General features: G+C 44.4%; 1 protein-coding gene across 2 annotated transcripts in view; it reads left to right on the forward strand.

Annotated features, from left to right (window-relative positions):
* Window positions 1–16,483, forward strand: part of LOC127577696 (SH3 and multiple ankyrin repeat domains protein 2-like) — a 705,938-nt gene that overhangs the window by 665,090 nt on the left and 24,365 nt on the right. For both annotated transcript variants that reach the window (XM_052029143.1, XM_052029144.1), the window contains 5 exons: window positions 4,600–4,623; window positions 8,775–8,834; window positions 9,039–9,169; window positions 12,354–12,465; window positions 14,114–16,481. In XM_052029143.1, the coding sequence (XP_051885103.1) occupies window positions 4,600–4,623; window positions 8,775–8,834; window positions 9,039–9,169; window positions 12,354–12,465; window positions 14,114–16,481 (2,695 nt within the window). The remainder of the gene's footprint in view (window positions 1–4,599; window positions 4,624–8,774; window positions 8,835–9,038; window positions 9,170–12,353; window positions 12,466–14,113; window positions 16,482–16,483) is intronic.

Consider the following 16,483-nt stretch of genomic DNA (forward strand, 5'->3'; position numbering starts at 1 on the left):
GCTGGCCTGGGGACTAGCAGTAGATGGGAATCCTGGCAGTCTTTCTCCCACAGTCTCAGATCTTCCTGCTATCTTCAGTCTCTCATCTGCCACCTTCTCCAGTGAGATAACACTTCCTGAGGAGCAACTAAGCTGCTCTTCACAATCTCTTCAGGTTGGACTCGACCCAGCTTTCCCCACTGCCTTAATGCCAGTTCATAATAGGTATTATTAAGTCAATTTTGGAAGACAAGCATGATGCAGATTGTTTATTTGAGTAGCATTTGTCTTCAATAATCTAAACATCTGTTAATGTGAGTTTGTGCATGAAGAAATATTAAATTTGTTCAGTTCTGGCAGCAATTAAAAAGTATGTGTCAATGCATGCTCAGTGGTTATGTTTGACTAACAGTGAAGTACTGGAAGCTCCATTGCATTTCCCCTTTATTGCCCCTTTCCCCACTGACTTTAACCATTAACATGCTGCCTTCAGTGGATTCAGTGCATTATGTTAATGAAGGCACACAATCCTAATTTTTTTTAGTGAAAGCAGTAAAAAAATGTAAAATGTACCCAGAAGGCTACTAAGTCAGGAATAAAGTTAATAATTTGTGCATGAATAATAATGTGCATAATTCATGAAAGGTTAGTATACAGAGACAGCAAGTAATTAGAAAGGCAAACAATGTCATTGTTTATTGCAAGGGGAATTGAATACAAAAACACAGAGGTTGTGCTTCAGTTATATCTTCTCCTTAGGCAGTCCCTTGGCATGCAGGATGACTTGCCTCCCCTCCAGTTTTGTCATTTCTGAGGCAACTGATGAAGCTAATGGAGGAACCACATATTCTTCCCCCACTGATGGGATGGGAGGCACCTGAAGGGGTGGATAATTGGGTGGGTAGTTTGTGAGGTGGTGCACTCCCTCCACCTTTTACCCTGGGCTTCTCTGTGTACTTGATACATGATCTCAATACCATCCCAAATGCTTCTTCTCCATTTTGAGCAGTGATGATCCAAGGATTCCCAAGAGTCAGTGAGAAGTAGCATATTCTTTGAGAATATCCTTGAATCTTTGCCCTTGTCCACCTGGTGATCTATTTCCATGACAAGAGCTTGAAATAGAGTATCTGTTTCAGTGGTCTGGTGTTGGGTGTCTGAACAAGATGGGCTGCCCAAGGCAGTTGACGGAGCATAATTAGGGCCTCAGTGCTGTGAAGTTGACCTGGGGTTCCCTTATCCTTCTGGTGGATTTGGAGGATTTTGCAGAGAGAATGTTGGCCATTGCTTTCCCGTGCCTTGGGGCTCCCGCTACATGTCATCCAAGTCCAGAAGCATTCAGAGAGCAGGGATGACTGCTGCCCAATCAACCATGTGCCAGGTTTGAGATGTAGGGCATCAGTGAGACAAAATCTGGAAAACTGTGTTGAGTATTGGTCTCCTTGTACAAGGAAAGATGTACACACATTGAAACATCTTGGAGATGGTTTATTAGACTGATCCTGGAATGGGCAAGGTTGGACAAGCCAGGCTTGTATCTGCTAGAGTTTAGTAGAGTGAGAGGCAAGTTGATTGAAACACAAGGTACTTGAGAAGAAAATGTTTTCACATGGAAGAATCAAGAATTAGGATTGACTGTTTAAAAAAGGGGTCACCATTTAAGATAGAAGTGACATGATTTTTTTTCGCTCTGAGGATCATGAGTCTTTAAACTGCTCTTTCTCAAAGGACAGTGGAACCAATGTCTTTGAATATTTTTAAGGCAAAGGTGGATGATTACGAAGGGGGTGAAAAGGTTATTGTGGCAGGAATTTGGAGTTGAAGTTAAAGTCAGATCAGCCATAATCTTATTGAATGGGGAAGCAGGTTTGAGGGACCAAATGGCCTACTCTTGTTCCTAATTTATATATTTGTTATAAACCTTGAACACTTGAGTTACACAAGTGAAGAGGGTTGATACTCCTGTGAGCTTCGAATCTTATCACTTTCTAGCTGCATTCATGTTGTTCTGAGAGTGCTGGCAGATGAGCAAGGACTTCCCACAGTCAATGGCCAGCTCAGTATAAAACCACCTGATTTCTTTAGGCTGGAGTAGGGTCATCTCGTATTTCACAAGGCCATTCTGGTCTTCACTAGTTTTGTTGGGAACAGTCATCACATGAAGTATCTGTGATGGTGCAGCAGTCTGAGCCATGGTAGTTGTAACCTGCCTGCGTTTGGTCTATCAGCAGGGCTCCATGTGGTAACATGAACACAGAGCTGAAATTAGTAGAAATCAGCACAGAGATCTAACACCCGAGGAATGTGTGAACAGGTGTCTTACTTTCTTAGTTCCTTTTTTACCTTGCTGACGTTCTGAAATTTAAAACGTTGAAACCACCAGTTTTGATGACACTGGTATTGGTTTATTATTGTCACTTGTACAGACACTGCACTTGGATTCAGTGGCCACTTAACACATCAGAAATAGGCACAGTCCCCTTTCTAGGCAAACTTCCCTGCACCTCCCCCACAACCTGGAAGCCACCGGCTTCCAGCAGTTTATTTTTGCTCCAGAACATCCCTTCGGCTCCACAGATGCTGCTCAACCCACTGTGTTCTTCCAGCAGTGCTTTTTTGCTCCGGAACATCCCTTTGCCTCCACAGATGCTGCTTGACCCACTGAATATCTCCAGCAGTTTATTATTTGCTTAAGTTTTCTGCTCATTAAGCACTGTGTTGGCAAAAGCACAATTGCAGAAGCTCACTCCGTATCAGCAAAGCAAATCCTGATACCATTTCAATAAAAGGAATTAGAAACACAAAGCTGGAGTGGAGGAGAAATCTTCAGGAATGGTGACTTTGGGTCCTGCTAGATTTAAAAATTTGGGTGTAACCTTACACTGGTTCAGAATTGTGGGGGAGGCACAGGAGATTTTGCAAAGAAATAGGATTTTCCCCGGTTTTGGTTAAATGGCCAGATCCAGTGTCATTAAAAACATCCTGAAATCGAGACGTCCTTGGTTTAATGTCATTATCGTGAATTCCTACCTTTAAGGTAAATGCACCAAACATGGGAATGCAGCTGTCTTCTGGGCTGCCTCATGGAGCTGAGGGACAACAGGCAGGGGGAAATTGCAGCAATTAGCAAGGTTAATTATTCAAAACAGATGAGGGACAGAGAGGGGTAAAGATAAATGGGTGCCCGATACATGGAGCAGGCAGAACGTGCTTCTTACCAAGGTGGTCCAAACCACTGTGGCAGATGCTTCACTTCGTCCTCACCACTGCCTGCAATGAATCTTAATATACATTAAAATGACTGGGGGGTGAGGAGTTATGAAGTTTAAATAAAGCCTTATATCACAGGTGATTCACTACTTTCAGTACAATGTGCTCCTTGTTACATTGCAAGTTAATAATGAAGATTGTTGATCCAATTTCTGTTGGTAATTAACAGGTGCCCCACACATTGACTCTGTCATCATGTACCCACAATGTGCAGGGAAATGATATCGCAACTGTCTGAATTTCAGCACCAAATAGGGGCAGGCACTGTAGTGTAGCAGTTAGCATTACGCTATTACAGCACCAGCAACCCGGGTTCAATTCCGGCCACTGTCTGTAAGGAGTTTGTATGTTCTCCCCGTGTCTGCGTGGGTTTCCTCTGGGTGCTCCGGTTTTCTCCCACATTCCAAAGACGTACAGGTTAGGGAGTTGTGGGCATGCTATGTTGGCACCGGAAGTGTGGCAACACTTGCGGGCTGCCCCCAGAACACTCTGCGTAAAGATGCATTTAATGTACATGTGAGCAAGCACTTAAAACGTGAACCAAGTGCTTTTGTTGTGAGATGTATACATGAAAACAACCACAAGTGGGTTCAGTTTTGAGGCTTTTATGTGAAGGAGGGCAATGGCTCTGCTCATGACCTAAGTGCAGGTGTAACCTGAAAATTGGTGAAACTGGTGGAGGAAATTCATGCAAAATGAGCTTAAGAGAAAAAAACCAGCATGCAACTTCTAGAACCAATTTTGATGACACTAGGATATGGATTCAGTGGCCACTTAACACATCAAAAATGGGCACAATCCCATTTTTATGCAAACTTCTCTGTACCTCCCCCACAATGCCCCCATAATGTTGAAGCCACTGGCTTCCAGCTTTTTATTTTTTGCTCCAGAACATCCCTTTGCCCCCACAGATGCTGCTTGACCTGTTGAAAAAACACTGGTCACACGGTGCTGTGTCGTATATCGTGAGGGAATTCTGGGCTTGAATCCTTTCTGTGAACTTAAGACAGCTGAGCTGTAATTACTGGACTTCAAATCCGATTTGCACGATTATTCCTTCGGAGATTTTGCATTAGTGAAGGGTTGATTCCACCAAAATCTATGTTTTAATGCTGGCCAGGAATTTGATTCCACCCACTGAATCATAACCAATGGAAGTGCATCAAGAGCCCTGATTTGCACATGTTTGTGGGGCTTCCATCACAGGCTCAAGGCACTGGAGCTGGAGAAGCTCCCAGTACATTGCTAAGCCAAATTGTTTACAAATTGTGAAAGAGATTTCAATGTCAAGCAACAACAGAATATGCAATCATTAAAATTTATTTGCTTCTTTCTCTTTTGCTTTGCAAGCAACATTACGGAAAAAGAGGACCGGTGAGTGAATGAAGTCAAAAACACGCTGTGCTGCAACTCTGTTGGATAAAGAGCTTTCCAAGCTCAACATTGCTGTCACTTGTCTGTGTTCAAGTTCAACTTGAAATACACTCCGTGTAATTTCACACTGGCTTCCGATCGATTATTGTGCGGAGGAGCCTCCCTGCTGGGTAGATTTGGAATTTGTATGTGCACAGCCCGTGATTCACGACAGAACACACACCATCCTATAAATCCTTTGCGGATCAGGGCACAATTGGCAATGTTATGAATGGCACCATGCTCATGGTGAATTTCACGCTCTGCTATTTTAATGGAATTAGATGGAAGAGTAACATCCCTTTTACTTCCTTTCTTACTTTCATCATTCAGTTTTGCACACTGCAGCCCAAAAACTATAGATGTAATTACACTGTTTTCTTATATTTCAAGATTTCAGAAGGCTCTCTTGTAACAAGATCCATGTGCTACGAAGCGTTTCTGATTAATTAGAAACCCTTCTAAAATTCCCAGTTGTGCAGAGTATGCTTGCCATGAAAATAGCATCCTACTGAATTATTCATATTCTTCTGGTAAACCTGCACAATTGTTTGTCCAATTTGACACTTCTTAATTGAATCAAAACATAAACGCTCACATCTATATAGAACCTTCATGTGTGTGAGATTGTGAAAGTTCTTCGATCGTAATTCTATATGTTTCATTAGTTGTTGACTTAATGGAGTTGTTATTTGCGCTGCAAAATGCCAGTCAGCATTTGATGTATATTTCCAGGGATCCAGACAGGAGAAGTTTGAAAGCTACAGACTATAACTCTCACATTAGAAAACTCGTGAATCATAGAATGTAAAGCACAGAAGCAGGCCCTCATGGTCCACCATCCATGCTGACCGTGATGTCTATCTACACTAATCCCATTTGACCACATTAGGCCCGTATCCCTCTACTGCTTTCCTATCCAAGTATCTGTCCAATTGCCTTTTAGACATTGTAATAGTATCTGCCTCCACTACCTCTTCTGGCAGCTCATCCCAAATATTTACCACCCTCTGTGTGGAAAAACACCCCTCATATCTCCATTAAATTTCTCCCCTCTCACCTTAGACCTGTGCCCTCTAGTTCTAGACTCCCTCGCCCCCTGGGAAAAAGAATCAGACTATGTGTCTTAACTGTGCCCCTCAGTATTTTGTAAACCTCTATAAGGTCACCCCTCAGCCTTCTATGTTCCAATGAGAATAAACCCAGCCTATCCAATCTCTCCTTATAACTGCAGCCCTCCATTCCCACCCACATCTTTCAAGCTCAACAACAAACATTATAAAACAGCCCACTTGATTGGCATCCATCAGCACTCTAAATGTTCACTCCACCACTGGTGCACCCTGGTTGCAGCAAAATGAACTGCAATTACTTGCCAAGGTTAGTTTGACAGCACCTCCCAAAGCTACCTCAGACAAAATAACCACCACCTGCAGGTTCTCTTCCAAGTCACACACCTTCCAGACTTGGAAATATATATGCCCCTTCCTTCATTATCACTGGGTCTAAATCCTGGAGCTTCCTATCTGCAGCAGCGAGAACCTTCATCAGAAGGACTGCAGCAGTTCAACAAGGCAGCACCCCCATTATCTTCTTAAGGACTGTTATAAGTGCTGGCTTTGCCAGCAAAACTGGTATCCCATTCAATAACTGAGAAACATCAAGTATCGTGGATTAAACTGGAAGCTAACCAATCAAGCAAGATCCACAATATATTGATTTGAAGCAAAGATCTTGCATCCTACCTCCTACTGCTATATAACCTAACTAAACTTGTTATAAGCCCTCGTTCACACTCTTCCTAGCCCAGCAAGTCACTTGGCATCTTAACTTCCCCCAATTGCTAGTCAACTCATAACCCTGTGCTTGCTATCAGTTCCAAGTCCCAGCAACTCAGTTTTAGAAGCTTTACACACTAAATGCTGGAGGAACTCAGCAAGTCAGGCAGCATCTATGGAGGGAAATGAACAGTCCATAGGGAAATTTCCCTCCATTGATGCTGCCCGACTTGCTGAGTTCCTCCAGCATTTTGAGTGCATTGAACCAGATTTCCAGCATCTGCAGTCTCTCTTGTGTCTCCCTGTAGAAGCTTCACCTTGACTTTCTTTCTTTCTTTCTTTCTTTTTCAATCTTTTTAAAAATTTTCAAATTAATACAGATTAACACATATAACATCGGTAATTATACACGTAATACAGAGAGGTCGGGAGGACAATCATGACATATATAGTCATAAAGAATAAAAAATATATTCTAGGCCCCATGGTTTCTTGGCAAACGAATATATTACAAAAAAAATCAAAAAGAGAAAGAAAAAGATTTATTATATTAAACAAAAACCAAATCGAAAAAAAATATGTAATAAAACGAAACAAACTGAAAAAAATTTCAAAAGAGAAAAAACTGGACTGATATTTCTCGATGAACAAAGAGCATTATTATGTCGTCAACTCTGCTCCTCTAAGTTCAAAGATTATTGAAAAGGGATCTATATCACCTTGACTTTCTGAACTTCTCCAGCTTATTGCCCTCTCTGATCTCCATATTCCTTCACTTCTGGTCTCTTGCATGTCCCCAGTTTCCATTTCTTCATTGGTGGCTGTGCTTTCAGCTTCCAAGTCCCTTAAGATCTATAATTCTCTTCTCAAATCTCTCTCCCTACCTTTCCTTCCACCTTTAATAGCATGTTCCTGTTGGATGAAGCTGCACTCACCTGTTCTAACATGTCCTCATGTGGCCAAGTACCAAACTTATATTGCGCTCCTTTGAACCCCCTTGTGATGTTTTCCCATGCTAGAGCTGCTATTTAATTGAGAGCTGGTGTGCAGTTTTAGAACTATCTCTGGCTGAGATGTTACTCATTATTTTCTGTGTAGAGTCCTCCATGTTATATTAAAGATGTTTTAAGCTTTTTTTTCTGAAAATCATCTTCGTTTTATCCCACTGAGTTGGCACAACTTTTTTAATGTTCTTTGTGTGAGGAAATATTACTTCACAAACTGCGCCTTTAAATCAGAGTCCATTTAGTACAAAATTCATACTTAAATCTCACAATACTCTTCACGATCACAGATATCACCCGGCTGCAATTGGTGAATCTCTGTCATTTGGACTTGCAGACTACAATTTCCTCCTCTTGACCAAGGCCTCTTTAATTTGTTTTGTACATAACTGCATTGGGTGATGAAAATGATTACACTTGTTCAAGATGAAACAATCTTTTAATCAAATAATCCAATTCTTCAGTTTCAGCTGAGTGCCTTCTAAGCGCGTGGAACTTGGACCCTGTAATTAATATAAAATGACTGCTTAGTCTCAGCAAATTGGTCATGAAATTTACTCTGCTGTTTCATCTGACAAAAGCATAGGCTATTGCTTAAGTTTTCTCAACGTTTGACACTGGAGCAATTTCAAAATTGTGCTATGAGTGTCCTCTATATAATGTCCTGGTTCATGGCCAATGCAGTTTTATTTAACAATATATCCTTTTTATCATAATTTATATCAGAGGAGGCTATTTGGCCCATTGCTTCCATGCTGGCCAAAACCTGTGGGTATTAGGCTTCTCCCATTTCCCAATTCCCATCTCTTGTACACCACCCTACAGATTTTGGCTCTTCATATGCTCATTCAGGGACCTTCTAAGTATGTCAAGCACCTCTGTCCCCACCACCCTTTCAAGCAGTGAGTTCTAGATCTCGAATTTCCTTCAACCTTCCCACCGATTAAATTGGATCTTTGTCTCCAAATTATTGACCTTTCTGCCAAGAGAAGCAGGTCCTATCTGTTCACCATGCATAGCCAGCTCATAATTTTGTTCATCTCAATTAAATCTCCCCTCAAATTCTTCTGTTCTAAAGAAAGCCATCCCAGTGTACTCAACAAAGCCAAAATTCTCCAGATTTGCCATCGTCTTCAATTTTGAAGATTCCTCTATTTGTTGAGGATTGATGGCATTCCCTTAAATAACTGATGACCCCACAATGATTGCAAATATTTTAAAGTATAAGCATACTGAAGTTAAAATAATCGTCTTTTTACTGTGCTGAGATTAAGTGAAACCGAAATTGATGTTTAATATTATGTCCTTTTTCATCTCCTTATTACCACAGATCTTGATCCATCTCATTTAGAGGGTTTGAAGAGGAGGACTGCTTTTCAAACCACACTAAGTAAAAAAAATGATGCATGCATGAATTAACAATGCATGCTGCTTGTGCAGTAGTAATGCGACTTAGCGATTGTGTGGAACTTGCATTTCGATTGTATGCATGAAAGTGTCATCTGAGTTATTTGCATAATTTGCAGAAATTTCTCTTCTGTCTTTCATTGGGAATGTCATAAGCAGTGACTGAACTATTCCCTGCCTTTCACAGACAAGCTTGACGAAATAGTGTCAAATCCCAAACAGTCAAGGGCTGCGGAAAATGCAACGGTCGACTCGCGGGTCGCAACAATCAAACAGCGTCCATCTAGCAGGTGCTTTCCTTCCACTGCAGATGCAAATGTGAGTATATCTTTGCTTTATGGTACCTAGTGTTTGCTTCAACAATGAAATCCATATTCCTATATGACATGGGAGGCCATTTCAGCCCATCGAATCTATGCCGGCTCTCACCAATTCCATTCCTCATTTTCTCCCTATAATCTATTATCCATCAACTCCTGCCATTTAACTACACACTAGGGGCAATCTGTGGTAGCGAGGTAACCTACCAACATGCACAGATTTGGGAAGAAACTGCACCACTCGGGGAAAACCCATGCAGTCACAAGGACAATATGCAAACTCCACAAAGACAGTACCCTGGTCACTGGGGCTGTGAGGCAGCAGCTCTGCCATCTGCACCATTATATCACCCTTTAGTTATTAAGTCAGTTCAATGGTGGGTTTCAAACCAAACAGATGATGAAATTTTGGATGCAGGAAGGATGTTTGAAATGTTAAGCCACGAGGGACATGAATCCACCTCAAAGGTGTTTCAGACTTTCTCCTAAGATACTGGCAAATAGTTGGTAATTCAAACCAACAGCAAGGGTATTTTATTAAACAAAGATAGGGATTACAGAATCAAGAGAGCATTTCTTTAATGTAGGTTAATCCACAGAGGCAGACAAACTATCTGGCAAGTTCCATACTAAAGAGCGTGGCAAGAACACAGATCATATAATGCAATTAGTGTGCAGTTATAGCAGGGTTCTGTTCCTGTAAATTATTCCTAACCAGAACTGTCCCCATTGGAAATGCTTTCATAGACTGAGTTCTCAGGTGGCAGAAGAATCCTACTGCCCCACAGCAGCCAGAAAATCCATAACACTGGTCTCCCAAGCACTCATTAGTATGTATGGTTCGTACACAAGTCGGGTGTTCATAAGCTGGGGAGGACATGTGGTAGTACCAACCGATTTTATGTATGATACATCAGGTCAGTGCTTTATTGTGGAACGACAGTATTTCCATTTGTTATCTATTTGTTCTTATTATTTCCTTCCTTCCTTAACTTGAGTGCACTTCACAATGTGTTGACTTGCCATTAAAAAGATTAGCGATTATCCTCACAAGATGCTGGAGGAACTCAGCAGGTCAGGCAGCATCTGTGGAGGGAAATAAACAGTCGATGTTTCAAGTCTGGAAAGGACTGGAAGGGAAGAGGGCAGAAGCCAGGATAAAAGGGGATGGGGAGGGGGAGGGGGAGGAGCACAAGTGGGCAGGTGATAGGTGAGTCCAGGTGAGAGGGGGATGGTAGGTGGGTGGGGGAGAGGGGATAGAGGGGAGTGATGTGAGAAGCTGAGAGTTGATAGGTGGAAGAGGCAAAGTGCTGAAGAAGAAGGGCAGTAGGCAATGAAATAAAGGGAAGGAGGTGGGGAATAGATGGGCAGGTCATGAGGGTGGGGAGGGGAAAGAGAAGGGGTGAGGGGGCCACAGGAGAGGCCCGATCATTGGGAGTGTTTAAGCAGGAGATTGATAGGTATCTAATTAGTCAAGGTATCAAGAGATATGGGGAAAAGGCCGGGAATGGGACCAGATGGGAGAATAGTTTAGCTCATGGTGAAGTGGCGGAGCAGACTCGATGGGCCGATGCTCCTTTGCTTTGTGATCTTGTGGAAAATAAAGGGGGAAGGGAGAAAAGGGGGGGGGAGAGGGATGGGGTTACCGTAAGTTAGAGAACTCGATGTTGAAGCCAGACACAGGTTAGAGGAGCAACACCTCATATTCCGCCTTGTTAGTCTCCAACGTGACGGCCTCAACATTGATTTCTCTAACTTCTGGTAACCCCACCCCTCTTTTTTTTCTCAACCCTTTATTCCATGACCTACTGTCCTCTCTAACCAAATTCCTCCTTCGCCAGCCCTTTGCCTCTTCTACCTATCACCTCTCAGCTTCTCACATCATTCCCTTTCATCCCCCCTCCCCCACCCACTACCTTCCCCCTCTCACCTGGACTCACCTATCACCTGCCCGCTTGTGCTCCTCCCCCTGTCCCCCTACCATTTTATTCCGGCTTCTACCCTCTTCCTTTCCAGTCCTGGTAAAGATAATGACACTAATGCAAGTTGAGAAAGAGAAAAAGAAATATATTTCAAGGTAGTCTGTGGAATTTGTTGCCACAGAGGGCTGTGGAGGCCGATTGTTGGATGTATTTAAGGCAGAGATTGATAGGTTCTTGATTAGTAAGGGGGTTAAGGGTTACAGGGAGAAGGCAGGAGAATGGGGTTGAAAACAATTCGGCCATGATTGAATGGCAGAGCAGACGATGGGCCAAATGGCCTAATTCTGCTCCTATATCTTATGGCCTTATGGTAGTTTTAGGGTTTTTCAGCTCGGTTGAAGAACTTGATGGCAGTGGGGAGGAAGCTGCTGTTGAACCTTGAGGTGTGGGTCTTCAGGCTCCTCTACCTCCTGCCTGATGGCAACAATGAGAAGAGGGCATGCCCTGGATGGTGGGGGTCCCTGATGATGGATGTTTCTATAGATGTACGGTGGAGAGCATTTCGACTGGTTGCATCACAGCCTGGGATGGAGGCTCCAATGCACAGGGTTGCAAGAGGCTGCAGTCGTTTGCAGACCCAGCCAGCTCCATCATGGGCACAACTCTCCCCACCATTGAGGACATCTTCAAGAGGCGGTGCCTCAAGAAGGCATCATCCATCACTAAGGACCCTCACCATCCAGGAAATGCTCTCTTTGTGTTACTACCATCAGGGAGGAGGTACAGGAGCCTGAAGACCCCACTCAGCGATTTAAGAACAGCTTCTTTCCCCTCTGCCATCAGATTTCTGAACATTCCATGAACACTACCTTGTTATCCTTTTTTTTGCGCTATTTATTTATTTTGTAGTTCATAGTAATTTCATGTCTTTGCACTGTACTGCTGCTGGAAAACAAGAAAATTTCACAACATATAAGTCAGTAATAATAAACCTGATTCTGATTTACCCTATCAGTTCCCCATAGTATCTTGCAAAATTCAACCTTTTAAAATCCAGAGAATGCAGCCCTGGTTTCGTAACCTCTCCTCATAACTTAACCTGAATTTGTTCTGTGTGAGGGCGGAGGCGGGTGGGGGTGGAAGTGGTTGCCCTGGGCGTGGAATGGGATGCCTGCCAGGATGCGGTCCAGTGTTAAATCAAACAGCACGTAACATGATCTGTCATTAACGGAGTAACCAACCTTCCTTTTCTGTTTACAGTCAATCTATGATCGCCAGGGTATTGCTGTAATGCCTCCTACGGTCCCAGGGAGCCATAACAGCCCCTATCTAGAAATTCCACGCGGAACTATGCGAAGGCAGAAATCAATAGGTAATAAGGCCAAAGTTTTGCTTGTGTTAACTTCAACATAATTATCTACAGGCGTTAAATGTTGCATTTAATTTATTTGTCATATTGAAATTGTGTATATGAGGTTACAAACCAATTGAGCCAGCTGGGTCACCTACCCTGGAAGGAAGTGTTTCCTACTCTCTTGCTTTGAGTAGGCATTGAAAATCAGGGAATGCACCACTCTGCTGTTTGGAAAGCCTAATCTTTTCCAGCATACAACTGTGACTATAGGCCAGCAACCAGTAAATAATCCTGCTTCTTTCATTTACATCAGCAAAATTTAACAGCCTGGTTCCTGCAGGCCAGTTAATGAAAGCTTTTGGCTGCCTTGATTTATGTCATACTTTCCCAGACATACAAGGCAAGAAATTACTGTTGACAAGCGTCATTGTGTAAATGCTTAATAGCTTGGAACCAATTCAAGGCTCCAGTATTTTAATGAAATTGGTAACCCATTAAAAGTAAATATCCTAATGCCTCCTTTACAATACCGGAGAGAGATGATTGCAGTGAGCACATTAACATCGGAGCCATATTATCGGTGACTGATTTCTTCCTCTTAAGCAACAACTACAACAGATGAGAGTTGTTTGCATCAAGTTCCATGCATGCTAGTTTCCATTGTTTATTCAGAGAACAGTCCGGCACAGGAACAAGTCCTTCAGCCCACGATGTCCGCACCAAACGTGATGCCAATCTAACTAATCCCATCTGCCTGCACGTGGTCTGTATCCCTCTGTTCCTTGCTTGTTTATGTTCATGTCCCTGCCTCTTAAACATTGCCTATCATAGCTGTTTCTGGCAGTGCGTTCCAGGCACCTACCACTCTTTCTGTAAAAAAAAACTTGCCCCACAAATCTCCTGCAAACTTTTCCCCCTTTCACCTTAAATCTACACACTCTAGTGTTTGACATTTCCAGCCAGGGAAACAAACTCTATCTACCCCCTCATAGTTTTATATATCCGTCCAAATAAATGATGTGCTTTGGACAAGGATCATGAATGTTAAGGAAATCAATCCTCTGCAGTAATTTCAATGTACAACTGAAGTCTCCTTGCACTTTGACATTACCTGTTTTACCAATGTAAACCACTTCGCATGCTGAAAGAGAAAACAAAATGCTAGAGGAACTCAGCAGGTCAGGCAGCATCTGTGGAGGGAAATGGACGGTCGACGTTTCGGGTCGAGACCCTTCATCTGGGCTGGTCATTGTGTGAATGTTTAATAGGATAGGACTGGTCCAGATGAAGGATCTCAACCTGAAACGTTGACTGTCCATTTCCCTCCACAGATGCTGCCTGACCTGCTGAGTTCCTCCAGCATTTTGTCTTTTGCTCCTCATTCTAGCGTTTGCAGTCTCTTGTGTCTCCAAGCGTGGTGAAGCAATGAGATGCACCTTAATGAATCAACTGATAGAAAATGATCCTAATCATTGCATCCCAAACCCTAATTTGGACTTGGGTTGCTGGGTCAAACACTAACAGTCTGGAGACCTGGCCACCAAAGGTCTATTCTTTTGTGCCATAAGAAGTATTGTTTGCCGGAAGGAATTTGGTTCAATTCAGTACCCAAGTATCCACCTAACATATTGATCTTAACGTGGGCTCTTTCTATGTGTGTGTGCAGGTATGTTAGAAGAAGAGAAACAATTTTTAGCTCCTCCATTACTGAAGTTTACCAGAAGTTTGTCAATGCCAGATACTGCTGAAGATATCCCACCTCCCCCATCAGTTTCCCCTCCTTCACCACCTTATAACACACCCAAACCTTCTGGCCCACGGAGTTATGGTACAATAAAGCCGGGCTTCAATCATAACTCTGGGTTAAGAACCCATAATTCCAACAGACCAGAGAGTACGGGAACGATTAGTTCAGAGAGGCAGAAGAAAGCGATGTATTACCGGCAAGATTCCCAACAGTATTCCATGGATTCTGAAGACCAGTACAAGCCAAACACTAGTTCACACCAGACCATGCGCAGCAGGAGGGGTAACATGCCTGAAAATCCATACTCTGATGTTGGGAACACTGGGAATAAGGCGGTTTATGTCCCTGCCAAGCCGGCCAGGAGGAAAGGTCAGCTGGTGAAGCAGTCTAAGGTGGAAGACAGCCCAGAGAAAACATGTTCGATTCCCATCCCCACCATTATTGTGAAGGAGCCTTCCACCAGCAGCAGTGGCAAAAGCAGCCAAGGGAGCAGCATGGAAATCGACACCCAGGCTTCAGAGCACCAAGGTCACCTTAGGCCCGACGACGGCTTCTGTAACCCGTTTGCAGCAGCGATCGCGGGGGCAGTGAGGGACAGAGAGAAGAGAATAGAAGCCAAGCGCCACTCCCCCGCCTTCCTCTCCACGGACATGGGGGACGAAGATGTGGGGCTGGTGCCCAGCGCGCGGCTAAAGCACTCCAAGTCTATTGACGAAGGGATGTTTGGCAACGAGGAACGTTACAGTCACCTCATGGTCCCGTCGTCCAAAGCCAGCGGCACCAATTACAGCACCGCCGAGACCAGCACTCAGCGAACGCACAGCAGCTCAAGGATATTGAACATTGCTTCAAAGAAGGAAGACATTGAGTGCAACGACGGAACTGCAAAAGGTTACAGCGCATCCAACATTCCCAACAATAACACTAACTACGTGCACCCCGTAACAGGTAAAGTACTGGATTCGAACACTCCATTGGCCTTGGCGTTGGCGGCAAGAGGGCGGGCAGCGAAAGATCAGCCCCTGCAAAATGTCAGCAAAGCCGATTCTGGCAAAACCGAACTCACGAAGCCGCTATACATCGACACGAAGTTGCGGTCCAACGTGGAGACAGCGGCCTCGGCCTCGAGCTCGGTCAAAGCTAACCCAACCTCCGCCGTGCCGAGGAAGGAGGTCCACCCGAAGGCAGAGGCCGAAGCGAGCAGGGAGGAGAAGAAGGCCGACGAGAAGAAAACTGCATCGGCTGACGGTTCAGATACCTCGGCCGGCCTGCTGATGGTGCACCCAGAGACCGGAGCCAAGCCGGATGAGGGCAGGAGCGCGGGAGATAAAACGGAAAACTCGCCAGCCAGCGTCACGTCGGATCAACAAAGAGCCACGGAAAATGCTCCCGAGGCGAAAGCCGCGGCCAAGACCATCATCACCATCAGTTCCGTCGAGGACCCCACGGTCCTGCCGTTCCGCATTCCGCCGCCGCCGCTGGCTTCCATCGACGTGGAGGAGGACTTCCTATTTTCCGAGCCTTTGCCTCCCCCGCTGGAGTTCGCCAACAGTTTTGAGAGCTCTGAGGACCCGCCGACCATCCCGTCTCTTTCGGACCTGCTGAGGCAGAACAAAGCCACCACCTGCGCCACCTTGCCCTCGCACGTCAGGAAGGAGAGCGGCTTCTCTCCCGCAACTTCCGATGGTAAGAAGCCCCTCGGTCTTTCCGATTCCTCCTTGCCCCCGAGCTTCGTCCCTGCCCCGCGGGAGACCATCGACAGCGTCATCGATTCCGGGATCGAAGAGGTGGACAGTCGCAGCAACAGTGACCATCACTTGGAAACGACGAGCACCATTTCCACCGTCTCCAGTATCTCCACACTGTCCTCTGAAGCAGGAGAGAACTTAGATACTTGCACAGTCTATGCAGATGGGCAGACTTTTCTAATTGACAAGCCCCCTGTCCCTCCAAAGCCAAAAGTTAAGCCCGTTATCAATAAAAACAATGCAATTTACAAGGACGCTTTGATAGAGGAAAATTTTGACGGTCTGTTCATGCCACCGCCTCCACCACCCCCTCCTCCTGGTCCCATCCCACCTGAAACACTTAAATCTCCACAGCAGAGGACCTCGAAGCTATGGGGTGACGGACCAGATATAAAGGTCCCTGCAGCAACAGATGCAAAGGCAAACGTCATTAGTGAATTGAACTCGATACTGCAGCAAATGAACAAGGAAAAGGTGCCCAAACCAACAGAGGCCTTGGATTCACCTTCAGGATCCAGAGGAGTTCTTTACGGCACAAGGT

The sequence above is a fragment of the Pristis pectinata genome, chromosome 14 (assembly GCF_009764475.1).
Source record: "Pristis pectinata isolate sPriPec2 chromosome 14, sPriPec2.1.pri, whole genome shotgun sequence".
NCBI lineage: Eukaryota > Metazoa > Chordata > Chondrichthyes > Rhinopristiformes > Pristidae > Pristis > Pristis pectinata.